Genomic DNA, 27926 nt, shown 5'->3' with positions numbered 1-27926 from the left:
GATGGGGCAGCGACCGCCAGCCGAGAGCATAAAATCGCATACAGCAGCACGGTCGCGCCAGTGTGCTCTGGGATGATTCAGTTTTCCGGGCCTCTCTCGCGGCCGCTCCGGGAAAGCGTATTGTGTTACATCGGGCATCGTTTATCACTATCTGCAGTTTACATGGCTCACATTTTTCAATGATGGCCAACAGCACGATGCACTAAAATTTTTCACAACCTAACTGCACAGTACAAGGCATATATAATAATTTTTATTTTGCAGTAAACATTTATTTTCAAATAGTGTGTCTAAGCATGAGTGCAGCTCTTTAAAATTTAGTTTGAGTGCCCGTAGCATACTCTTCACAGCCTTGTCAACAGCTTTATGTGCCTAGTGCCAAGACCGCCATTTCTGTGCTTCTGTGGCTAACTACGGAGGAAACATGAAAAAATATCAAAACCAAGATTTGGCTCACTTATTCCGTTCATAATCCTTACCTTTCACCGATACTTCTCCGTCACAAAGCACAATTTTGAAAAGGCGATGGTTGCGTAACCTACGGCTGGCTATATAATTCCTATTGTGCACATTTCTTTCACGAGACATATATTCGGTCGCAAGGAAAACATTTTTTTTTTACATACTTAAGCCATTCATATGTAACAGTACCATGTAAGTACACATCACCCTGTGCTCTGCATGTTGAGCTTCTGTGCTGCATCACATATTTGAAAGCATTGTTTCTTCTTTGTTTTACTGCTGTGGAATTCTGTCTTAAATATTGAAATCAGTATTCCTTCTCTGTACGACCTCGTTCAGGTGGCATTTAACCATGTTCACAAATGAATGATACATAAATGTACCAATGAAAAATAAAATGAAAGCATTCTGCCAATACAAATTCAAAGGTATTCATAGTGCCCACCACACTGCATTTGTGTTGAGCCTTTTTTTTTCATCATGCGTTTTACCATGCCGTACTGTATTCCTAAAGTACACTGCAATGTGTTAATACCAGTAAATGCCGAGGGCAATTTCAATTGCAAATTCTCACTACATATAATGCTAACAAGTACATGTCAACAAGCAGGGATTGAGATACCACAGCGCTTTGCAGGGTGTATTTCAGTACGATGTTTTGAGACCCAAGTCAAACATACAGCACAAGAGAAGCTTTCCTACATTTCTTTACGTTACATTCCTGTGGACATGACATTCGTCAGTTACATTCCTGTAAACATGTCTACTTAGCTACACTAATCGACTAAAATAGTTATTTTATGCACTACAGTTCCCATTAGTTTCTCCCCTAATATATGCAGCTTTCTTTGGGCCCTCTAATGGTGCACGCATCTGTTTTTCTTCCATTTTTTGCTCTGCTAACCTGAAACTTTCAATCACTTCTGTCAGTCTAGCAGGTTCCTAACCACACAGTTGATCGATCTTGTAACCTGCATGACAGAGTGGACAAGTTCACATGAGCAAATAGTATGCCATTCGTGGTCTTGGTGAGTGAGCCAATGCTTCTGGAGGGGAGAATTAGAGTTGTGGTAGTCTTGCGGCATTGGAAAGAAATAGTTGTAGATGACACAGTTTGTAAGCTTCCTACAGTCCTCGGAACGATTTGTGATTGACAGACTGTGGGTGGTTCAAGGCGCCCTATTATCAATGCAATATTACATACAAATTTGCGTACACGTTAACCATAACTCACCCGTCACTGAATTCTATAGTAGAATCAAGCCCAAGGTACCTGACAGTCAATAAATCAGCTGCAGAACTAACACTGAGAACTGCCTAGCAACTCTCAACATGCTTGAAAATATTACACTACTACGACTGCTGTAGTGTATTATTTTAGTGTAGATAACACAATGCTTCATCTCACTCAAAGTACATCGTCATCGAAGATACAAGACTCACGCGCTATAAACACTCTTTGGCTATAAATGAATTTTCTTGCCATTGTGACAGTTTCAAAAACTCATTTTCCCCCCTTGCAATTCGAGAGTGGAACACCTTGAAACCATCAATAACACAAAGTTCAACACTGGATGAATTTGTAAAGCTAGTGGAGGATCATTTACACACAAATTCATGAATGTTCATCCGAACAGTTTCCTTCTCAGCATACATTGATAACTTGCAAATTGTACTAATCCCTTATTGCTTTGTTATTTCCATTCTGTGTCCATTCATATACCTTTTTCTTTGTTTTCATGTATCGATAGTTCACTGTACTTTTTACTGTACACTGATCATTGTCTTGCTTCGTTTATTTCTGACCACAATCTTCCTTTCATTTTAAATGATTGTCCCTGCCTTTGAACATGTTTCAAATATTGTCTGACTTTTTGTATGCGTTTTGTGCCCTGCCTGTAACGATCCCGCCCGGGATTGACAGTATTCCTAAATAAATAAATAAATAAATAAATATGCGTGTCTTTAGACCTCACTAATAACCTTTAATGTATAAATAGAAACAAAACAGTCATATTGAACGATCACGCATGTATGTGCCTTCCTAAACCAACCAGGACAGTAAAACAGGGTCATACGCAACTTGTGGATGAAACGAAGTTTTGAAAGAAAGCAAATCCATAATCTTTAATATTACTTGCACACAGATTTAAAATTTGTTGAGACACTGCAGCAAGAGATCTCTAAGCTGAGTTCGTACAGCATAGTCACCTTCACAGAACACGTGAGTTGAATGCTCGTCCACTTGAATGATTGTGTCTTCATTTGGCTGAACAGAAAGAAAAGAAACTGCCATTAAAGCTTTTTCATGACAGCTACAAAGAACCCACAAAACGAGGACATGCACAAAACTTACCAAGTGTACAATCATACCAGATGCAGTACTCTCCACTTTTACGTCAGTAAATCCAGCCTGGGAAAAGTATCAAGGAAAGATCTCGCACAATTTACACATTGAGGTATGTTTACTGAATTATTGTAAACCACACACACACACACACACAAAAAAAAAAGAAAAAGAAATTCATTAAGGTATTACATGCATTTGAATGTAGCTATTTTAGTTTAAACAACTGATTAGCATTTTTGTTCTCTTACAAAGCAAAAGTGTAATTAAAATATAAGAGTCGTGGTTACCAACTTTCTGAGGTATCATTTGGCTCCTATTTCATAAAGGTAATGGTGACCAGTTCTCTCCGTTTAACATATTAGGGGCACCTCTGACATTAAATGCTTAAAATAAAGTGAATGAAGCATACCGAAAAACTTAGAAATTTGCACTGCAGCAATTACCAGAGCTTGAGGATAAAAACTGCATACCATGTTATGCAATGTATACTTAATTAAAGAATTTGATACTGGGGTTGAACACATTATGAAGTCAAGCCATTATGCAAGATGTAGAGGTAATTGGGAAAGTGCGATGCAGTGACCACAGGATAGTGAGGTCCCGAATTAGCCTAAATCTGAAGAAGGAACGCAACAGATTAGTAAGAAAGAAACCCATCAACGAATTAGCGGTGAGGGGGAGGGCAGAAGAGTTCAGGATCTCGCTACAGAATAGGTATTCAGCTCTAACTGAGGATAGCGATATTACCCTAGAGGCAAGGAACAATAATTTCAGAGATATCATTACTGAGTGCGCTGTAGACGCTGTAGAAGTAGGCGGTAGGATAGTTAGAGAGAATACCGGTAAGCTGTCTAAGGAGACGAAAGATTTGATTAAGAAACGCCAGAGTATGAACGCTTCCAATCCAACAGACCAGATCGGATTGGCCGAGATACCAAAGCTAATCAATAAGCGCAAGGTGGCCGATATAAGGAAGTATAACATGGAGAAAAATGAGCATGCTGTAAAGAACGGGGGAAGCCTTAAAGCGGTAAAGAAGAAATTGGGCATAGGCAAAAACCAGATGTATGCGATAAGGGACAAGGCGGGCAATGTCATCACGAATATGGACAAGATAGTCAAAGTAGCCGAGGAGTTCTGTACAGATCTCTACAGTAGCCAGAGTAGTCAGGACCGTAATGAGATTGGCGGTAGGGAAAAACAGTCAGACGTTCCACCAGTGATGAAGGACGAGGTCAAGAAAGCATTAGAAACTATGAAAAGGGGGAAATCAGCTGGAGAGGATCAGATAACTACAAATTTGCTGGACGGGGGGGATATCGTGCTAGAAAAACTGGCCACCCTGTATACGCAGTGCCTGGTGTCATCGACGCTACCGGATCCATGGAAGAATGCAAACATTATCCTCATTCATTAGAAAGGGGACTCTAAGGACCTTAAAACTTACAGACCAATCAGCTTACTCTCTGTTACGTATAAGGTATTTACTAAGGTAATCGCTAATAGAATCAGGACAACCTTAGACTGCAATCAAGCAAAGGATCAAGCAGGTTTTCGGAAACGGTACTCTACTATCGATCATATCCATACCATCAATATAGAAAAATGCTCGGAATATAACCAGCCCATATACATAGCATTCATTGATTACGAAAAAGCATTTGACTCAGTTGAAACCTCAGCGGTGATGCAGGCATTGTGAAATCAGGGGGTAGACGAGCCGTACGTGGAAGTGCTGGAAGATATATATACAGTAGAACCCCGCTGTTGCGTTCCCGGGTGCTGCGTTTTCCCGGCTGCTACGTCCTTGTGGTCGAGTCCCAGCATGACTCTCATAGACTTTCATGTATTAGAAACCCCGCTGTTACGTCGTAGCTTGGGACACGTTTCCGCATGATACGTTGTGAACTCGCACCCCAAGCCAACCCGAAAAACAAGCAGCGACGGCCATGTTTACTTTTTCGGCGAATTGACTTGGCCTGGCTTGGCCTAGCATTGCTGGCGTGTCTACAGAGGGCACTAGTGACGCTTGGGCAGGCTGCGTCATCATCATCATCAGCAGTAGTTGCGCTTTTTTTTTTGCGTCTTGCTGTCTTTCATTACTCCATGCTCCATCCTTTGTGCGGTTGGTGTGTGTGCGACTGACTTCATGATTGCCGAGCTTAGGACTCTTTCCGCGTGTATTTTCCGGCTGTGAATTCGTTCCGCGGTCGTGTGCACACGCGTCCAGCGCACTCAGTCGCCCACCTGGCGCGTGCCAACCGTTCAGCACGTAAATACAGCAAGATGGCATCAAGAAAGCGCAAAGCGCTATCCTTGGAGGATAAACTGAATATTCTCCGCACTGTGGATGCAAACCCAACGCGGAAGCGGCTGTGCATCGCTAAGGAACTGGGACTTACGCCATCCACCCTCAACTCTATTGTTTCGAAAAGAAACGAGATCGAAGCAAATGCCCGGTCCTTTGACATCAAAAGCAAGCAAGCCCGCGGTGCGGAGCACGTGCAGCTTGACGAGGCGGTGTACAAATGGTTCAAGCAAGCCAGAGCTGCAGGTGTTAATTTTGATGGCACCATTTTGCACGAAAAAGCACTGGAGATAGCAGACAAGCTCGGGATCGTCGATTTCAGTGCGTCAAACGGCTGGATCGACCGGTTTAAACGAAGGCACGGTATTTGCTACCGAACCGTGAATGGGGAGGCCGCAAGCGTGGTCGTGGCTACTGTAGGCAGCTGGAAAGAGACCGTGGCGCGCATTATTGACGGCTACGAACCTAGGGACATTTTCAATGCCGATGAAGCGGGCCTCTTTTTCAAAGTTTTTTTAGATAACTGCTCCGCGCATCCTAAGGACACTACGTCGCTGCGGAACATCAAGGTGGTTTACCTTCCGGCCAACATGACCAGCCACCTTCAACCCTTAGATGCTGGCATCATCAAAAACGTGAAGCATTTTTACAGGAAATGCATCGTGAAGCGATCCCTGGCCTCTGTGGACCGCGGGCAACAGCCAACTGGCATTACGATCCTGGATGCCATGCACTATCTGGCCACGGCATGGAGTGCTGTCACCGCCACAACGGTCAGGAATTGCTTTGCGAAGTGCTTCGGCGACGCAGACAGCGCAGCAGAACCAGGAACCGTGGACAACCCCGGAACCCCCGAGGACTGCGAACTGGACACGGCCATGGAAGCGGTTGGCGCGAACGGGATCGTGTACAACGATTACGTGTCTGTGGATGATGCCGTTGCCACCTCCGAGATGATGACTATCGACCAGATCGTGGCCGAGTGTGTAGACGCGCACAACAGTGGCGACGAAGAGGAAGAGGAGGAGGAGGATGCGCCGCAGCCGGAACAGACGTTTACATCGGCCGTGGCGGCATTGGACCTTCTCAGAAGGTACGTTCGCGATGATCGCGAGAGCCACATGGCACTGCAACTTTTGGAGAAGCGAGTTGTGCTCACCGGACGTGAAAAGATGCGACAGACAACGCTGCATGACTTCTTCAAGTGATAACATGGCAATAAATGCATTCAGTTGCCCACTACTGTCATTTTTCAATTTGTCCTACTTCCCGGCTCTTACGTTTTTTTTTTACGGTCCCATGAAAAACGTATCAGCGGGGTTCTACTGTAGTGGCTGCACAGCAACCATAGTTCTGCATAAAGAAAGTAACAAAATTCCCATAAAGAAAGGTGTTAGGCAAGGAGACACAATCTCCCGAGTACTATTCAAGCTTGCTTAGAGGAAGTATTTGGAGACTTGGAATGGGAGCAGTTAGGGATAAGGGTAGATGGAGAATACCTCAGTAATCTGCGATTTGCTGATGACATTGCCTTGCTAAGTAGCTCAGGGGATGGACTGCAAATAATGATTGATGATCTATACAGGAAAAGTAGAAAAGTAGGCTTGAAAATCAATATGCAGAAAACTAAGATAATGTTCAACAGCCTCGGGAAGGAACAGCAGTTTACATTAGGCAGCGAAGTACTGGAAGTAGTAGGCGAATATGTCTCCTTAGGACAGGTAGTAACCGCAGATCCGCACCATGAAAAGGAAATAACAAGAAGAATAAGATTGGGATGGAGCGCATTTGGCAAGCACTCGCAGATTTTGACTAGCAGCTTATCAGTATCGCTCAAGAGGAAAGTATACAACAGTTGCATCTTACCTGTATTCACCTATAAGGCTGAAACGTGGAGGCTAACCAAGAGAGTTCTACTTAAGTTGAGGACAACCCAGAGGGCTATAGAACGAAAAATGGTAGGGGTAACATTAAGAGATAGGAAGCGTGCAGAGTGGGTCAGAGAAATATTTCAAGTTACCGACATTCTAGTAGAAATTAAGAAGAAATGGGCATGGGCAGGATATGTAGTGCGAAGGGAGGATAACCGATGGTCCCTTAGGGTAACAAATTGGATTCCAAGGGAAGGAAAGCGTAGCAGGGGGCGGCAGAAAGTTAGGTGGGCGGATGAGGTTAAGAAGTTCGCAGGGGTCAAGTGGATGCAGCTAGCACAGAACCGGGTTAAGTGGAGAAATATGGGAGAGGCCTTCGCACTGCAGTGGGTATAGCCAGGCTGATGATGATGATGAGGCCATGGCATGATCGAGTTGGAATGAGCGGCCAGGTGGGGCAGCTTATTCTATATAGGAGGGTGAGGTGAGAACCAATACTATACTGCTGAACATCCTGTGACGTTGCTCTGATTGGCTAAGCTGTTTCGTGATGTCCTAACCACATAGGCTTCGCATGGGTAATTCAAACTAAGGCCGATCTGATTTGACTGTTAACCTTGACCTAAACCTGAGCCAAACCAGTACTTCTCAGCACACTTCCATTGGTGTAACCTGAATAAGATTTTTAAGATTTTTTTTTCCCCCTTAAGTTATTGCATTTAAATTGGTCAGAATGGTTCCCTATATCGAACAGAAAAACAGTACAAGCAATCACAACAGTTTACTAGAGAAGCCCGTTCTCTCGGGTGGGTTAGAGGTCTAACGGAGTTACAGCTTTAAAAGGCAACTCTGGAGGTTATTCGACATTTGTGTATTCTGGTAAAAATTTTACTGTAGGTTTTCCTCTCCGCCCAAACCCATTCTACATAACTTGGGTGCCATGGGCCAATTCATTCATGCTCAACTCCATTTTAAAAAGTGTAGCATTCGTGGCCTTAGTTCTGAGGATTTATGTGGGCAACACTGCTTTTGTGAAGTCAGGAATGTTATACTGGTGTTACTGCCCCCTCCCTGCATGACAAAGAAATTTCGAAGCATGTATTAGGCTATTTTAAGCATTTTATGTGCTGTATTATATTTTCCAGTATTTATTTCCCCCATCCAATGCACGAGTGAGCGTTTTTCCAATACTGTGTGTGAAGTCGCCAATTCGTCAACTGAAATGTCATTTCTGGCCATGACATAAGTTTCGGTTTTTGTTTTATGTTCCTTATTCTTTAAAACTGTTCTACTTGGAAATCTAAACGGTGTGTTGTGTTGGACACATCGAGGAATGTAATGCAGTCAGTAACTCAAGATGATGAAGAACCAGTGGAGTTGCCCTTTTAAGTGCATGGCATTAACAAGACATACCTTATCTAGCTTTCGTGCAAATTCCGTAACATCCAGGCTACCCCAGGTGTAGATTTTTGGAGGGGTCTGGCCATTCCATTTCTTGCTTCCACTTGGATCCTTCTGCAGTGGCTGTAATGAATTACATTTACTATCACACCTTCATTCTTTCTGAATCACCCAGACAATTTAACCATTTATATGGCGTAAGCTGCACGCAATGAAGGAGCACTGAACAAGGGTAAATGGGGTATGCCTCAGTTCGCAGGTCAAGCCAACGTTTTGACAAGTGGACTTGTCTTTGTCTGGGCGAGGATGAGTCCACTGAGGCGTTGAGGCGTACCCAATTTACCCTTGTTCAGTGCTTCTTCATACCGTGTAAACCACCTTCTTCTTCTCGTTCTATCTGAAGCTGCATGCAAGTAAGACTAATTCTCGGCTAGTTGGTGCATTACTCATAAAAGGAAAGATTCACAGCACTAACAAATAGACACTCACAAATAGACACATGGGCGGTGCCTGTCCTATGTGTCTATTTGTGAGTGTCTATTTGTTAGTGCTGTGAATATTCCTTTTTATAAGCTCATACACGTCACATGTGCAAACAAACGATAAAACTGTCCTCAGAATGGCTCTAGAAATTGAACGGCATCATTTTTTAGGCGTTTTGACTACTGGTTATATAGAAAGAAAAGGGTTAAACAATGGAACCAATAAATTGGCAAGATCTCAAATGTGGTATGAATTAGTACCTCAGTTCTCTTGATATATGCTTGCATAACAATTAAAAATTACTTCAAAAAGAGGTAGCTGCCTAATTGAAAAGGCAAAGAGCTGAACAAATTCAAATAAATTTTTTCCTGCCAGAACAGTTAATAATGAGCTGTACACAGCACTTGTAAGTAGCAATGGCAATTTCCACTGGTGAAGAACTGAGGATTGCACGAGTTGGTGGCGATCCATCAAGTTGCAAGTTCAGCGCCTTCTGTTTGCTTCCTCTCGTCCTCTGTCTGTGTCACAAGCGTTGGTTTTTAAACTATGAATGGAGCTGGGTGCCCGAATTGGAACAGAGCGACCTAAACCGCTACAGAGCGAGTCACCCTTTGTTGAACAGCAGAATGTGCAGAGGATGCGGTAGAAGTAATGCTGAGCCGGTTCCAGAAGTTGAAGTTGCATCCCAGCGGTGAAATTGTTGCGGCTGATGAATAGGCAGGAGTGCGGCCCTCTGCAACTTGCTTTCGCACTATTTTAATGCTGTAGATGTTTTTCAAAAGATGAACTTCAATATACTAGCGCAAAAAGGAATGGTGTTGCCCGGTGTCCTCTGCTGATACCTCTGAAACTGCTAAAAACAGCGAAAAAAATTCCGGCAGTGACATTGTCAACTAGAACTTCTGGCAGGATCCGACTCTGGTAGGCGGATCGAGCTGGAGCACCCCAAGTTGCTCCAGATGACTAGCGGAATACGCACAACCTATTTTGGTCGACCAGTGGAATTTGAAATTTTGTCATCCCAGGGCAAGAAAGCGTGCTCCTGAGTGACCAGTTGAAATCGGTATAAGCTGGCCAATTAGTGAAAGGTTTTAAAAGGGGCAGAGACATCAAATTTTTCTTACTGCACTTCTGCTGTAGAATTATGCTTAGGACATTAGCAAACATGTATCATAGCATGAAGTCTGTCCAGTATATAATTAAAATTGCATTTCTTCTGCCACACAGTTTCAGTTTTGGTTTCAGGTTGCCGAACAAAGGTTACAACGCCACAAGTTAGTGTGAGATCATGCGAGGCCCACAAAAACTGCAATTGTGCAGTTGCTTTCATTCTGGCTTCTGGAGCAGCTTAGCTTAAGAGCTTTTTGTGGATTAAAAATACAAAGCAGCTGAAAAAAATTGCAGTTTTTTTATGCGTCACATGATCTCACACTAGCTTGTTACAGTGGAACCTTTCTTTGGCAGCGTGAAACTGGAAATGTGTGGCAGAAGAAATATAACTACAAATTTACTGAGCTAGGCAAATTTTATGCCATGATACAGGGTCATTAATGTCTTATGTCCACTTTTAAAGCAGAATGTAGTAAGAAAAATTGGACTTCTCTGCCCATTTAAATACACTGAATGGTTTCACAGGCAGTATTCAGTACGCAAAAATATGCACATAGCTGCCACACTGTCTATCCACAAGCACTTGAACCTAGTGGAACAAATGTGCCAGTTTAAGACGGTCAATTTTTACTGGTGAGCACTGTTTAAAAGTTTGCACTGCATGACCACATGTTCACTTGCAGAAAACTTTCGAAACTGTTATATGTGTAAAGGGGAGGGGGGGATTATTTCTACAAGGCTTGTGACCTGATGTAAGCGTAATAGCGGTCACTGATCAGCAAGACCAGTCAGGTGAGTGAACTAGGCGAACACCACACGGCTTGAGCGCAAGCCCATCTTCTTCTTTACATATGTAATTTTTGAATGTGATTGAAAAAGCTCAAATACTTTGAACCGTCTAAGTGCAGTGCAAATTTAGTTAAGTAGCAGAAGGTATTTGTGAACCATTGTAAACTTCAAATATTTATGCGTTGCTAATTCTTACACGTAATCTGATATGATATGTAGTACTTTACCTTGAGCACACAGCGGTTGTTATTGACATGAAGTGCACCAGTAAGGGTTGCGATGCCCAGCCCACATTTCACTTCCACAGGCACCAAGGAAGAAGCCAGCTAAAAATGAAAATGCACAATTTTGGCTATTATGCTCCAGACTCCATGCACACAATTAATCACAAATAAGGGAGAAGAAAATACTTTAAATTGCATCAACAAAAACAACGAAGCTAACACACAACACAGACAAGAAAGCATCAGCCCCAGCCTAAAATAACTACATACTTTCTTGCTAGGAATGGGCTCATTACTGAAACATGGCCACTAAAATGAATGCATTGAAACACAAATGTCTGGAAAAGGGCAGCAGTATGCCACTGGCCCAGAAGAAAATATTGATGTTACCTCTGAACTCATTTCAATCCTCTGGTACCTTCGCTGCACAGGAATGTGCACTATACTGCCACGGGTGTATGTCTGCACTTCACACTCCTGCACAACAGGAACAAAAGATTCAGTCACAGTACTGAGCACCAAATGTGCCCTATACCAAACTTATTCAACACAACAAAACAAACATAAATCAGAATTGTAAATCAATAGGCGGCGTGCGAATTGAGCTTTGTTGAAGGTGAGCAGGATACCAACAGGCTAGGTTACAAATAGGCTAGCTGCAATATCAAATGTAAGTAGTGCATTTCAAAAATAAATCAAAACAAATCAAATATTTGAGTGATTATTCACTACTTGGGCGGATATCTGCAGAAAATGAAACAGCGAAGTGACCTATCAGTCACAGAATTAAAGCTGTAGGCGTCGAAAGAGGCAATACTGGCTTCTAATAGGTGACACACAACAAGAAGCCTGCAAATTAACTCTATGACCACCATGTCATACGCAATAGGAAATTGGAAAATTATCTTTGGCTATTCTTAATAACATCTCAGTATATGAGAGGGATTATAGATTGAACCATGGCCTACAATAATGGGCATGAAAAGAAGGTTTGTTAGATCTGGTTGAACCCTGCTCCATCCCTTACCTTGGGTGTCATATGTATGAGCAATATGTACACCGCCACGTGAATGGGCACATGACTGGCGGTGAACCTTCCTTACCGCTGGGACATTGCCTTCTGCAGAGACTTGAGTGGCACAAAGGACTGGGCTGATGTTGAAAAGTTTTTGAGGAAAGCAACAGAGCCCCCTGTTTGTACCTTATGCCTATCAGTTACAAGCTATCGGAGACTCGAGAACAGATACAAGTGGCTTCGTATGATATTGAGCCAGCACTGTTCAATTCATTCAACAAATCAAGCAGGATGATATTTTATGTGCTATTAGAAAATCTAGACTATTACCAGACCTTTACTAATAAAAAAAACTACCCTCGATATAAATATATTTATTGTTGAAGAAAAAAATGCACCGTCAAAACTATAATGAAGACCAAAGGAACACAGTGGACTCACGTTAAATCAAATTAATTTAATCCAGACCTCTGATCAATTTGAAATGAAGCCTTAGTTTCTTCACTATCAATTATGTTAAAAAAGTACCCCTTAATTCGAGTGAAATTTCCGACTTTTTCAAGTTTGTGGATGCAGTCAATATCGCCGATAGACCACCTGCAGCGTTCTCCTACAGGCCTAAAAGCAAGATGCAAAATATTTTCAATAAAAATAAGGAACTAATAGAGGAGCATTGCCATCAAAAGAGATCACTGGTTATGTAAAACCAATGGCAGGAGTTTTTTGTGTCATTATGGCGACACAATGGCTAAGCCTAAACGAGTACAAACCGTTTCTATGACCAAGTCACTGCGATGTGGCTGCAGAAGGGGTGGCAGTGTGTACTGCAGAGGAAGCACAAGGTTGGTGGGCTTCAAGTCACGGATGAGCTTGTTGGCCTGCACAAAGCTGAGGCTTGTGTCGATGGGGAAGCACAGGGCCTGGACACACGCGAGGAAGAAAAAATGTACAGCACAGGAAATTGCTCTCACTCAAGTCGTGCCAAAAATGCTGCTGTCAAACACTTGATCTGATGGAACAGCTAGAAAGCAGTATTTAAAGTTCCAGCCAATTTTCTCAAAGTGGAGATTTTACATTCCATCCTCCAGTGCATCCTCCATGTCACAAGGTCTCATGATGTCCCACACCCTGTCGACCAATCAGCAGTGCTCAGCCATGTCACATGGCCCTCCGATGTCACAATAACCACGAGGCTTTGAAGAATCACTTCTGATGGGCACTTTTTTTTTTTTGAAGTGGGGCTTGGGGCTTCTAAAGCCATGTTTAAACATTAAAAATTGGTGAATTTCACGCGCTAAATTTTGGTGAATAATTAACAAGTTAAAAATTCATCCAAATAATAAAAGAATCTATTTAGGGTAAAGGTTGGCGGTGCCTGGTTTTAAGAAGAGAGAGGGTTAATGGTTAAGAATGGTAAAGAAGTGGTGGTATGGTATGTCACACGGTGTATATTTCAAACTGACGTGGTCTACAAGGGACACAACAGTGGAGGGCTCCAGGTGAATTTTGGCTGAGATATTTTATGTCACAATGACGTTGCATAGCATGTGGGTGCCTTGCATTTCCGTTTTAGAGATGAGGCTGCTGTGGACAGAACTGAATCCACATCCCGAGGCTCAGCAGTTGAACACCCTAACCACTGAGCTACCAGTCCGGGATGGGTGAAGTGGAATATTCGGAAATTTGCGGCAGATTGCCATTAACATGAACTTGGCTAAGGTGAGTTCTCAGAGATATGATGAACAATGTGAGACCACTGACCACGTTTCCCATAGGACTCCATATTTTGTAAAGAAATTTTAAATCTGCTTAAGATGAACTGTTTTGCATGTACTTTAGTTACGATGAACTTTTAAAGTGATCGTGAACTAGGTGACACTGCAAAACAGCCCACACAAAGCGCCTGCACGGTAATGGCAAAGAAAAAAAAAAGTAGCATGATTTCTAGGCAAGGAAGCGGGATACCACAAGATGACTTTTGCCAGTGGTGGAACTGGCGACTGGCACCTTGTAGCAGCTTTCGTAGAAGAAATTGCAGTTTGTAGCAGACATTTCAAGTTTTGTAGCAAGAAAAATGGCATTTTGTTGCGAATATTTGGGCTTTTGTAGCAGGAAAAAAAAAGCATTTTGTAGCAAAATTTCAGATCTCGAGATGCTTAAATAAAGAAGGCTTGTTTTATTTCTGGAACCCAATTGCTCTGGTGTTTATAACGACAGTAGCCATGCAAAAACAAGCTTCAAGCTCAAATGCAGTCTAAAGTGCTTTCTTTTCTTAAAAAGCCCCAAATTAAGCAAACAGGAGGTTTTGCTAAAAACAAAGCCATTTTTATTCAGAGGGAAGGCATAACGAAATATTCAACTACACTATAAACACTGTAACCTTAGAAAGAAGGTAGCTAGCTGTCTTAATATAACAACTCCCCGTAAAAATTCAGAACTGCCGCTTCTTAAAGCTGCAACTTTAAGGCTCTGTTTCTTCTCTTTCTTTAATGACTCCAGCTTGAACAGTGCTGCTGCGAGCCTTTCCCGTCCATTCTTCAGAAGAGCTTGTCCTTGCTTAACGTCTGCAAAATGTTTAGACCTGACGCATTTTGAGAAAAGCAGCTCAGCATTGGTGCTTATATTCCTGGCCAGCCTGATCTCTTCCTGTACCTTTTCCTGATTCTGACTTCTTTTCTGGGAGTCCTTGTCCTTTACATCAGGGTATAACGTTGAGGCACTTTTTTCCTTCAATATCCGTGCTGGTTGTAGATAAAGAGAGAAGAATAGTTTTGCATATCCTGGGTGGAGACCTTTTTTTCCCTCGAGAGAGGCACGCTGCTGGTGCACTGTCAAGACTGATATAATCTTCTAAAGAGCGCGTAAACGTTGAAGTTTGGAATTAAGTTGTGAAATTATAGATGTTCTAGATACGGGGTTGAACTTAAGGTAAAAAAGCGGCCAACAGAGTCTAGTGCGCACACACAGAAGCAGTAAAATCCTAAACGCGCCCTCCGCTGCTACTCAAGCCATCGCATCCCATACCTCACTAGTACGAAAAAAAAAAAGAAGCAGCAAGCGTGCATACTTATCCAGCTGTGCTTTGCCGAGGGCAGTTCCAAACCGTCGCTTGTTTGATACTATGCCGCCTGCGTTGTCCAGCCTGCTGCTTTGCACGCGTGCGCGCGCACGCACGCAAACAAATTAAGTGAGCGCCCAGGGCAGCTCGAAGCCGTCACGCGTTTGACCGTGCTTCGACCCTTAGACTGCCAGCCTGCCAGCCCCTCCTTTCACCCTTCCCACGCACTGGACTTGAGAGATATTTTGCAGCCTTCTCTCACTCCCTCCAGGTATATCGGAAAGAATAGAAACAAACACCGACCAGAGACGCAGAAGTGACTTAGACAAACGTCAATTTTGTGTCTCGTGATTGTCTGCCCTGGACCTGGAAAAATATTCTTCCGCCTTGCATAGTGTTGCCAGCAGATAACTACTTTTAGCGCAGGCGTGGCGCAGTAGGCAAAAAATCGATTTTGTAGCAGCATGTAGCAGGATTTCTGATTTGGCGCAGTTTGGCGCAATTGGTGCTGCAGTTCCACCACTGCTTCTGCGCACTATTGCGTAAGTTGTGGGAAAGTTGACTAGCAGGAGTGCATGCTTTATTGGAAGTGGGAGCGAGCGTTTCATGTTGGTGCGGGAAAGCCAGGGCGTGAAAAAGCGCGCCTGCTTTCTGATTTGAGGCTTGAGAACTATGTAGCTGCATCTTCCAAGTTCCAGGAGTCGGATGGAAAGCTCTATAAGTAGAAAAACGTGAGCTGGTTTCATGCTCTTAGTCTTCAGCTCACTTTACGTGCAGTGCAATAAATGCTTGTTAGCAACTGCGCTTTTGTTTCTTTATTCCCATTAGTGACTTTTCCTCTCTTTGGCACCAGAGGGCACTGTTTTGTGTGGTGGCACTTGGAAAGACTTCGTGCGCGACAGTGGTGGTGTGAGAAGTTGCGCATGTGCTCAGGTGAGATGGAACGTGTGTGCACTTCTCCTGTGAACTCAGTGTGACAAAGTGCGATTCCTGAACTTTCTTTAATGTGCGATTTTAATAAAGCTTTTCTAAATTTCTTCACCCTGTCTAAGAAGCAGCGATTCCATCAAGTAAGCAAATGGATGGCATACTTTGGCAGCAGTTACCCTCTCTCTGCAAGACTATTTTGTTGATTATTTTAAGGTAATATGTTTGGACGTACCTAGTCTGCGCACATATCCTTTCTAAGGGCACTTTTGTTCAGGCAAAGCTCTCATAAGGTGAACAAATTCTCTGGTCTTCTCGAGCTCATCTTAAAACGAGTAGACTGCATAAATAAAATGACTGTCTGCACACTGCAAATCCATGTATACTAAGTTCTTATTAAATATCAAGCATTTATGGCACATTTTAATGCAGCAAATTTTTCTGCCAAAAGAAAGAGAAAATTAGTTCCTAAGTTATGGTCTTTACTTTGAAGCAGCACAACATTTGGTGAACTAAATTTCGTAAAGGTTGAATATACAATATAAGCACATGTCCCTCAGCTTGGACAAGACTTTTCTTCGGGTTGCAAGAACTGTGCCCCGCCCATAATAAGTTTGGTTTGGTTTATGGGGTTTAACGTCCCAAAGCGATTCAGCCTATGAGACAGACCGCAGTGGAGGGCACAGCACATGGGCACCTTACTTTCCGCCTCTATCTCTATCGAAATTAAACCTCGGCCGGCCGGGATTCGATACCGCATCTTCGGGCACAGACAGCGATCTCCTTAACCACTGCACCATCACGGCTGGTCATAATAAAACAACCAGGAAAAGAATTTTGGCATCCCTTGAATGAGACAGGGTGTCTAGCAAATCACTATTTTCAAAAGCCCTGACTTTTCCATGTTTCCCTGATTACTTCAGGTCAAATTCCCTGACGAGGAAAGAGGCTAAAAAATGTAGCTGTTGATGATGAGCATAGACGAATAATTCCCAATAAAAAGCTATTTATTAATCATATTCTGCAGTTTACAATAGTAAAAGGCTGTTATTAGTGTTAATGGCGGGTAAAAACGTCGCAACTTTACTGAAAATTAAAATCGCACTGATGCCAGCCTCAGCAGAGCTCTTTGATACTACCAGTTGCGAAATTTCCTATAGGCCTCATGTATCAAAACACGGCGGTTTTGATTGGTCAAAATTCGGGTGTATGTAGGGTGCCTCGATGCGAGGCATCCTAGGTCACGGCCGGTCTCGAGGGAGAGCGCGCTTCTCTCTCCCTTGAGACCGGCCGTGCCTAGTTGTATAATAGTGGCGGTGCATGCGGCCATTAAAGGAAACTGCGTCTAAGTTGCAAACTTTCAGACTGCTGATAAATTCGCAGTCAGCTAGAAAATAAAATTAGTTGAAGATTTGCAGTAGCGGAAATTCTTACAGGTAACAGCCATAGAGTTAATTAAGAGGAGACGTGAGCCTTAGAACAGTCGGAAATGTTCAAAAATTGATTTTGAGATAAACTCATTTTCGGAACGTTTATCCTTTAGAGCACCTGCACTCAAATTATTAACACTGAATTCAGTCAGAAAATGCGACAAAATCGGTTTTCAAAACGTTACGGCATTCATGAAATGCCCTTCAAAAAGAGAAATTTTGTTCGAAATTCCCGCGCGAGCTGTGCGTGTGGCATTCAGTTGATCGCTGCTATCTTGGGCTTGGTTTAAAGCTGTTTTCTTTGTGTGCAATTTAAGCTATCTTAAAATGGCTTCACTCATGCGGACTGGCTGCACGCACAGGTTTTCCGAAGGCTGTTTATGGTCTCTGCTTATAGTCTCTGCTTATGGCGGCGCTTTTCAAGCGCGCCATTCCACGTCTCCCATAGGCTGGCGTGATAGGGGCGTCACTTTTTTTTTTCCTGTTTTGCGTTCGCCGCCGTGGCCGCCGCTTCATGCGCTTCTTCGTTTGCGCTAGTGTTTCTCGATGCACCGCTTTGTGCAGAGTTTTCCTTGCGATCGAGATGCCGGAAAACATTAGATTGTAACCATGCACGCAACGAGCCTTTGGAAGCCGGCCACGAGCGTGCCATTGGGACCCAAGTTACAGCCGGTGCCAGACTTGTTAGATGTGCAGGAAACATCAACTACACTGCCCAATGACGCCACCGCGGGTTCAAGTTACAGCGCGAATCGCAACTCGGATCACGGTACACTTTGAGTTGACGCCGCCGCCACATACTACTACGGCGGAGCCGGTGCACTGCCGTTCTGTCAGGAAAGTCCGTGACCAAACGCGAGTTTGGCGCGGAATGTGATGCCGGTACAGAGCTCATGATTGTGGACATGAAAGTTTTAAGCAATTTTATCGCGCACACGAAGCGCGGAACCTGCGGCGAGATCACGAAGACGGGACCGCTGGAGTGTCGCAACGAACCTCAGCTGTAGCTCAGCTCGCCGATCGCTGTCGCGCTGGCACATTATTCCTGCTTTTTGTCACGTACTAATCTCACGCAGCGCTTCCACATATTTTATTGAGTACCCAACTCACGTGCGTATTGGTTCTTCTATTGCGGCAGCTCAACCATGCGCTGGCGTCAAGCGCAAAGTAATATATCGCGCCTCGCCTTGCGACGCGGCCATCAGAAAAAAAAAAAAAAAAACTTGCATGAATACCATACTTGCTGTGAGCCAATTTAAAATACAAATGCACTGTGGAATATATCGTGCCATTTTCTCTGAATTGGAGAAATATTTTATGGTTTCCCTGACGTTTCCCCGATCTTTCCCGGTGCATGAAATTTCTCTGACAATTCTCGACTTTCCCGGTTGCTAGACACCCTGATGAGAGCTTAACAAGGTTTAACTAATATTAAAAAGCAAGGGTAAAGAGGCCTCAACACATTGCAAATGAAAAACGAAGTACAGCTTATTGGGTATGAACAGGGAGTGTTTGTAGGGTCTCAAACCACGACTGTGCTTTGAAAGTCACATAATTAGCATAGTTAACAAATGGCCAACTTGCTTTCCTGAATGTCTGAAGCTTTCCTTCTAATCTTTGGCAGGTTAGGCTGTGCACTAGTGTGCAAAGATATGGCAGGACAAAACATTCTAGCAACGGCACTTGTTACAACACTAGATTGCGACTCTAGGTAACAGCTGTCTAATGCAAGCAGCTGAAAGCTGATGCTCAAGAATCCTGAAGGATGGTACACATTTGCACATTTGAAACAGGTGTAGTAAACAGTTGTATTGCCTTGGATGTCCATTACATTGTGATCTAGAAGCCAGGCAGCCATATATGGTTTAGCACCTCTTCAGTGTGTCCAACATACTACGCCAAATTATATTAACTTCGGAATATATTTTCATTAGAGTGCTAAATATACATTACTGAAGAATTAATCATTGCAGTAATGTGGAAAATTGGTTCTGTGTCACACTTCCTGTCTTATGGTCTCTGAACTACATGCATCATAACGTCACTGCAATCTACAGCACAAAACAAACTACAACAAAGAATTTGTTACAGTGAACCCCTATTATTTTGAACTCGTCTGATCCAAATAGTTTAGTTATACTGAGAGCTTGGCCTGGCAACCTCAGTGATATTAAAAAAGTATCGTCTTACTAATTTTCCAATGTATAAGACGCATATTAAAAAAAAAGAATATTTTGCTGGTGTGTCCTATACAATGGCCCGTCTGCACCAAAACTCTGCATTGCAAGAACAAAAACAAGAAAAGCAAAAAAAAAACAATGCAAAACCAACCTTCATTGCCATTGGTTGAAATGGCGCGATTGCTTCTGCTAAGTTGAAGTCTGGTTCTGCACAGGAAGAACGGAAAGAAATTGATCTGGTTTGCTTCTTGGGCAACTATAAAAAATTTTCCTGGCCTTTGACCACCCTACCTGTAAATATGACCACATTGTTTGGAGAGGGGCCCCAAAGCTCCATGAAATGGACAACATCGCCAAACCGAAGGGAGGGATGGCCAGCAAATACAATGCAGGGGGTGTGGAAGTCAGCAGTGAATCCTTCAGCTGAAAAGAAAGACAGATCTTCTTTATGAGGCAAAACCAGAATGAGCACGAAGATGATGGTCTCCATATCACACACCTTTGATGCTAGAGAACGGTTTTAAACGGCCACCACGCACCAACTGAGCATGAGGGAATGGCTCTTCTGGTATATACACCTTGGCCTGTTTGGCTGAAGACAACCTGTAATTATACCAGTAAAAGAACCCATCAACCGTTAAACATACACATGTGCCACACGATTCTTCTAAAGCAGTTTTCATCCCCACGAGGAAGAGTCAAATGGTTTAAAGAAACCACTAACTGGACAGCAATGCAATCATTTTAGGTTCAGAAGTGCTTGGGACTAGGCTAGTTGGAACATCTTCTCATAAATGCTGCGCTGCTTAGTTGTACACGGACAAAGGAACTGGACAAACACTGAGGTTAAGCGCGATCTACCGACTGAAGTTTTATTCCTTAGAATAGGAAAAAGGAAACACAAGCACGCGGCGTATTCTGAGGATCGTGAATACACATAAATCATAACAGTGCACTGTAACAGCAAGAAAAACTAAGGAATGGAACCATGAAAATGAAAATATGAAAAATAAACACCTTATCTAAGCCCGGGATGAAATCACACTTAACAACTAAGCAGCGCAGCATTTATAAGATTTCAGGTTCAGTGTGTATTAAACAACAATAATGCAGACACTACTGAAACAACATAGGAAACAATAAAATAAAGAGCTTGACATTATTGCAACAGTGAAGAAGAAGACAATGGGCATAGAAAAGGCAAGACAATTTCATCCTTCAAAGGAAGAGAACATGCAGCAAATTTCCCAGCCCAAGCTTCTAGCTTCTGGACTTAGGCCTGCTCCCGTCTATGAGCATAGTGAACATTTTTTTCCCCGTCATTTATGGAACTAAGCCACAACCGCAAAGACATTCAAGCTTGCATGTCCACTGGGTCACTTTCCAAAGAGCTGCAAAGAACTGTTTGCAACCTCTTTCCTTGCTTTCAATTCCCTAGTGGAATGCGTGTGGATTTGTTTAGTTTACTTGTTTACAATGACCTGTCTAGCTTACAATCCTTCTCAGAGCACAGGTGAAATGATGAGTGGCTGTGCCACCCATTCCTACAATAAAGTAGAACTGTGGGATGAAGTTCTACCTCTGTAATTTCTGTAGCACCTTAGTGAAAATACGTACCAATAATCTGTGACCTACATGAACCAAGTAAGTAATTAAGAACACTGCTGTTGGCTTAATTTTGACTTAGTATTACGCAAATATCTTTACAAGACATTTTATGACACTCATAAACAATGGTAACATTTCTAAGTACTACAATAAAATTCCTTCAAATGCAATGACGGCTGGGAGCAGCTGTCCCAACCAACTTCGGCTGAAATTTAAGGATATACCAAAGCATAAGAGGTGGAGGCAGCTTCAGTCACAACGTTGGCCACTGTATGCACTGAGTGAGAGTACTTTGCCGCATTTCATTCAACTATTAAGAAATTGTAAACATTAACTTTTTATATACTAAGTTTTAACATACTAAGAATTCAAAATCAAAGGCTGCTGCGCGTTTTTCGACTTGCTGATGCCCAAAATAAATTTCAAATGTACCACCTGAGGTTATAGTAGCACAAACATAAAAGCCATAACTGATGCACCTCCTATAACCATCTGACAACAGGAAAGCGAGTCTACGGACGAGATAGCATAAGAACAACCTTGCTGTAAATGAATGGCCTAACAAAATACCGAAAACTTCGAAGAGCCATATAAGAGAACTAGAGATACATCCATTAAAAGCATGCAGCATCCAAAATCACAAGTACCACCCCGGCCCTTTTCACAGTGCGACGCGGTAACAGTGGCACCTAGTTACAAACTGCCTCTTTGCATTATGGGGATGCTTCACCGCACACGCAATAGTCCATGCCGTGAAGCATCCTCAAACCGCAATGGTTTGGCGTTCTCTGAGAGCGGAGGAAGCAAATGAATGCGAGAGAAAAATATAAGTAAGCGTTAAAACGGTGTGAAGCAGTCTCAAAATAAAACTAAAATGCCAGTGACGCGTGCTGCAGAGTCTGAAACGTTGTCCCTGAGCATAGCAAACTTTTGTGGGTAGCCGGGGCATTTTGGCGCAAATTTAACAAACTTCATGCTTATGGTGCAGCTTGGAGCACAAATATGCAGCTGTATCAAAATGGCGCAATTGGCGCAGCTGTTGCACCTCTGTCTGTAGGCCTGTTTGTAGGGCTAGCTTTTCTCAGGCAACTTTGCTTTTCAAAAGGGCCAACAACTCTGAAGTCAATCTAGGTTGACATACTATACGAATTCCATACTTGAGAGCACTGCTGCAGTGGTGTGTGAGTATATGAGATTTTTTTTACAATATTTCGCAGACTTTCTTTTTAATGTGAATAAAAACTCACCTAGGCTACAGCATACATCAAAATAAAAATGGATGAATTAAATACTTCTTTGGGATGCTCTAAGTTTCTGCACAAACCAGACAAAAATGAATTCCATCAATTATTAAATTATTCAATTGAACAAGCTGCAAAAATACTGACTTAATGCATATAGTCGTCAACAATATGCCTCCATCTATTATACTTTAGAACCCTGTCTATTCATAGCAGGGACATGTGTTATCTGTAGTTGTTTGCAGAAATATCAGGCTATGGAAATGAAGTTCCAAGGTTTTCAAGTTTAGTGACATCTTCAAATTTTCTGCAACGAGTTGAAATTCAGCCTATATTTCAATTTACAATCGATCAATCCGTAGCTTTTAACATTTTTTTCACAGTGGAATATATTATAGGATTGTTTAGCCATATAGCACAGTGAAGTCAGTTGTGTGACCTTAATTAACTACAGTACAACCTCGATAATTTGAACTCGGTTAATTCATTTTCCTTTGCAGCGGTGGCGTAGCGGTAGAACATCCGCCTCGCATGCAAGAGGACCGGGGTTCAAATCCCGGTGCCGCGCAATTCTCCACCGGAACAAAAAAAAAAAAAAAAAATCCGTGTGTCGATGGAATTGCATAAACAGGTTTGGGGTGCGACCTGATGCCGATGAACACCTCCGGCAACGCACTCCCTCACCAGAACAGGAGTTGGCCACCCTGGTGCAGTAATTGGCCACAACCTCCTATGATAAGCTCCATAAAACCCCGGCCCTCAGTCACCAGCGGCTGCGGAACAACTGACCACGGCGGCGGTCAGACCTGTGACGCAGCAGGGGGTGCTAAGAAAGCCTGGCTCCGCTGGACAGGCCGCCATTGGAAACTGACCCTGGCAACGTTTAATGCTAGAACCCTAGCTAGTGAAGCTAGTTTAGCAGTGCTGTTAGAGGAACTAGAGGGCATGAAATGGGATGTCATAGGGCTTAGTGAGGTTAGGAGGCCGAATGAGGCATACACTGTACTGAAGGATGGGCATGTACTGTGTTATCGAGGTTTACCAGAGAGGCGACAACTAGGAGTAGGTTTCCTTGTCAATAAGTATATAGCGGGTAATATAGATGAATTCTATAGTATTAATGAGAGGGTTGCTGGCATCGTAATTAGGCTTAATAAGCGGTATAAATTGAAGGTTGTACAGGCCTATGCACCTACATGTAGTTATGATGACCAGGCAGTTGAAAGCTTCTATGAAGATGTAGAATCGGCAATGCGAAAAGTAAAGACGCAGTATACTGTACTAATGGGCGACTTCAGTGCCAAGGTAGGGAAAAAACAGACAGGAGACAAGGCAGTAGGTGACTATGGCATTGGCTCTAGGAATAGCAGGGGGGAGTTACTAGTTGAGTTTGCAGAGCGCAATAACTTACGAATCATGAATACCTTCTTCAGCAAACGGAAGAACCGGAAATGGACATGGAAAAGTCCTAACGGAGAGACTAAAAATGAAATCGACTTCATAATGTGTTCAACCGCCCCCTTGTGCAGGATGTAGAGGTAATCGGGAAAGTGCGATGCAGTGACCACAGGATGGTGAGGTCCCGAATTAGCCTAAATCTGAAGAAGGAACGCAACAGATTAGTAAGAAAGAAACCCATCAACGAATTAGCGGTGAGGGGGAGGGCAGAAGAGTTCAGGATCTCGCTACAGAATAGGCATTCAGCTCTAACTGAGGATAGCGATATTACCCTGGAGGCAAGGAACAATAATTTCAGAAATATCATTACTGAGTGCGCTGTAGAAGTAGGCGGTAGGATAGTTAGAGAGGATACCGGTAAGCTGTCTAAGGAGACGAAAGATTTGATTAAGAAACGCCAGAGTATGAAAGCTTCCAATCCAACAGACCAGATCGAATTGGCCGAGATATCAAAGCTAATCAATAAGCGCAAAGTGGCCGATATAAGGAAGTATAACATGGAGAAAATTGAGCATGCAGTAAAGAACGGGGGAAGCCTTAAAGCGGTAAAGAAGAAATTGGGCATAGGTAAAAACCAGATATATGCGATAAAGGACAAGGCGGGCAACGTCATCACTAATATGGACAAGATAGTCAAAGTAGCCGAGGAGTTCTATACAGATCTCTACAGTAGCCAAAGTAGTCAGGACCGTAATGAGATTGGCGGTAGGGAAAAACAGTCAGACGTTCCACCAGTGACGAAGGACGAGGTCAAAAAGGCACTAGAAACTATGAAAAGGGGGAAATCAGCTGGAGAGGATCAGATAACTACAGATTTGCTGAAGGACGGGGGGGATATCGTGCTAGAAAAACTGGCCACCCTGTATACGCAGTGCCTGGTGTCACCGACGGTACCGGAACCATGGAAGAATGCAAACATTATCCTCATTCACAAGAAAGGGGACTCTAAGGACCTTAAAAATTACAGACCAATCAGCTTACTGTCTGTTACGTATAAGGTATTTACTAAGGTAATCGCTAATAGAATTGTTGTAGCCGCGGCGAGCGAAGCAGAGGCAGAGCGACTAAGCAACATGTTTATTCGGCATGCTGGGCCGTACAGATTAAGAGACCCGCACGAGCGATCTGCACACTGACTTCTTAACAAGTGCCACGCTCCCCCTCTCGGCATTGCCATTCACACACGTCACAGCATCACGTGACACTACATACCAATCGCGCACAATGCGATCACATGATACTTCATTCCCTTTTCCCCTAACTGTTTTACACCAGCTCTATGGGGTATAACGATCAGGAGGCTTCCGAGAACGAGCACTGCGCCGAAGAGGTGGCGTGTCCGGAGGTGGCGCATGCTCCCGGAGCGGTGGTGCAGGCAGCGTGGACCTTGCAGGCGAACTGGCGTTCTGTCCCCGCAACGTAGATGCTTGGGCAGGCTGTGGTGCTGAGGAATCCTGTGGCTCAGACGTATCTAAGGAAGGGGTCTTAGTAGACGACTCTTCCGGTACAGAATCAGGCATTGAACTAGGCACAGAAGGATACACAGTTGGCCCGGATTCCACACTTTGAAACGAACACGGACGTAGGTTGTCAGCATGCACAAACCTCTGTTCCTGCCCTATTCTAACATTGTAGGTGGATGCACTGCACCGCTGTTCTATAACGCCTCGCAACCACTTCGATTCCCCAGGACGTAGTCCTTGGACGAGCACATGGTCGCCTTCCTCAAATGATCTCCATGACCGCCCTCTCTCGTTAGCCTTCTCTTTCGTCTGGTAGAACCTGTTGTCCATACGTTTTTCCAAGTTCGGTTGGAGAAAGGTCAGGCGTGTGCGCGGCTTCCATGACAGAAACAATTCCGCGGGTGTCAGCCCCGTGGTTGCGGTTGGTGTGTTTCGGTACGTGAACAGAAATTGGTCAACCCGATGTTGCAAGGTTTTCTTGATCCCTGTTCTTCTCTCGTCGAGAACCTGTCGCAAAAGGTCCCGCTTAATGGTCCGTACATACCGCTCTGCGCTTCCATTTGATGCGGGGTGGTACGGTGGCGTCCTGGTATGCCGCACCCCATTCCTGCGGAGAAAGTCTGCGAAATTCTTGGCACAGAACTGTGGACCATTGTCCGTAACTACTTCTTCTGGCAGGCCGTAGGCCGCAAAGACACTCCGCAGCTTTTCAATGGTCTTCTCGGTAGAGGTGGATGGCATGACGAACACTTCTGTCCACTTGGAATGCACATCCACTAGGACTAGGAGCCACTGGTTATCGGTAAAAGCAAAGTCCAGATGGATTCTTTGCCATCTGCGAGTTGGCCAACCCCAAGTTATCAGTGGAGTACGTGGCGGAGCATTTTGTGTTAACTGACACGTGTCACAGCTTTTCACAATCTGCTCAATGTCCTCCGTGAGCTGAGGCCACCACACAAAGCTACGGGCGAGCATTTTCATGCGCGTCATCCCGGGGTGTCCTTCGTGCAAAAGATGCAACACCCGTTTGCGCAACCCACGAGGTATAATCACTCGATTTCCCCATGTAACACACTGCTGATCTACAGATAGCTCATGTCGACGAATTAAATAAGGCATTAACTCATCATCTTTAACATGCGGCGGCCAACCACTCATAGTATAACACAGCACTTTCGACAATACTCTGTCAGTTCGAGTGCACTTCTGAATTTCAACAGCAGACAATGGCACTTCATCAACAACTGAAAAGAAATGTGCATAATCCGAGACATCATTGCGATTTGCAAGTGGTAACCTTGAAAAACCGTCAGCATTTCCAACCTCTCGACCTTTGCGGTAAACCCAACGATAATCGTACGCTGCAAGCAGTAAAGCCCAGCGCTGCATGCGGGCTGCTGTCATCACTGGTACGGGCTTACCATGAGCGAGCAAGCCTACCAATGGCTGATGGTCGGAGTAAATCTCAAAGCGATGCCCGAACAGATATTTGTGGAACTTTTTCAGCCCAAAAACAACAGCCAAGGCTTCTTTTTCGATGTGAGCATACCCCTGCTCTGCCTTACTTAACGTTCTGGAAGCATAGGCAATTGGCCTTTCGTCGCTTCCAATCTTATGAAAAAGAATGGCTCCTACGCCGTAAGCCGAAGCGTCGCACACTAGTCCTATCGGCTTTTTCTGGTCGTAGTATGTCAGCACATTGCTTTGTGTCAACAAGCTCTTACTTTCTTGAAATGCTTGCTCAGCTTCCTGTGACCACTGAAATCCCTTTTCTTTTTTTAGAGCATTATACAGAGGCTTAAGCTTAGCTGACATGTTCGGTACAAACTTCCCGTAGAAGTTAATCAAGCCCAGGTAAGCTCGCAACTGTGCCGCATCTTTTGGACTTGGTGCCTCTTTTATCGCTTTCACCTTTTCATCTGATGGCCGAACGCCCTTGTCGTCCAGAATGTGGCCTAGGTAAGGGACAGATGTCTGAAAGAATTTACACTTTTCCTTTTGCAATCGCATGCCTCTTTCTAGAAAACGTGCCAACACCCTTTCCACTCGATGAAAACATTCGTCAAATGTTGAACCTGCGATAAGCACATCATCCAAGTAGCAGCTTACCCGCTCAAGCCCTTTTAACACATCATCCATGACAGACTGGAAAATAGCAGGTGCACTTGTGATGCCATAGGGCAAGCGCGTGTACTTGAAAAGCCCCAGGTGTGTATTGACAACCACCATTGATTGTGCCTCCGGATGCAGTTCCAGCTGTTGGTACGCTGTCGACAAATCAAGCACTGTGAAATACTTGCATCCTGACAACTTTGCAAACAAATCTTCCATCACGGGAAGTGGATAATGGTCAGTTCGCAGGCGCGGATTCAATGTAACCTTGAAGTCCCCACACACTCTGACTTTGTTGTTCGCCTTAGGCACAACAACTAGGGGCGTCGCCCAGTCGCTTTTCTGTACAGGGACTAACACTCCCCTGTTCACAAGAGACTGCAATTCAAGTGACACGGTTTCCCTCAAAGAAAATGGCACCTGTCGCGCTTTGCAA

At 43.8% G+C, this 27926-nt stretch overlaps 1 protein-coding gene across 1 annotated transcript in view; it reads right to left on the bottom strand.

Annotated features, from left to right (window-relative positions):
- Positions 1-2562: 2562 nt before the first annotated feature.
- The window catches only part of IntS9 (integrator complex subunit 9), a 46354-nt gene continuing 20990 nt past the window's right edge, over positions 2563-27926 (bottom strand). Inside the window, exons 11-19 of the mRNA XM_084600748.1 lie at positions 20108-20211; positions 19900-20031; positions 19760-19815; positions 12784-12933; positions 11389-11475; positions 11002-11100; positions 8405-8515; positions 2819-2875; positions 2563-2731 (exon numbers count right to left, since the gene is read on the bottom strand). Of these exons, the coding sequence (XP_084456874.1) occupies positions 2612-2731; positions 2819-2875; positions 8405-8515; positions 11002-11100; positions 11389-11475; positions 12784-12933; positions 19760-19815; positions 19900-20031; positions 20108-20211 (916 nt within the window). The 3' untranslated portion in view covers positions 2563-2611. The remainder of the gene's footprint in view (positions 2732-2818; positions 2876-8404; positions 8516-11001; positions 11101-11388; positions 11476-12783; positions 12934-19759; positions 19816-19899; positions 20032-20107; positions 20212-27926) is intronic.

Source organism: Amblyomma maculatum, chromosome 4 (assembly GCF_055883805.1).
Source record: "Amblyomma maculatum isolate TAMU_Amacu chromosome 4, ASM5588380v1, whole genome shotgun sequence".
Classification (NCBI taxonomy): domain Eukaryota; kingdom Metazoa; phylum Arthropoda; class Arachnida; order Ixodida; family Ixodidae; genus Amblyomma; species Amblyomma maculatum.
Note: the sequence above shows the minus strand (reverse complement) of the source record. Positions and strands in the feature narration are given on the sequence as shown.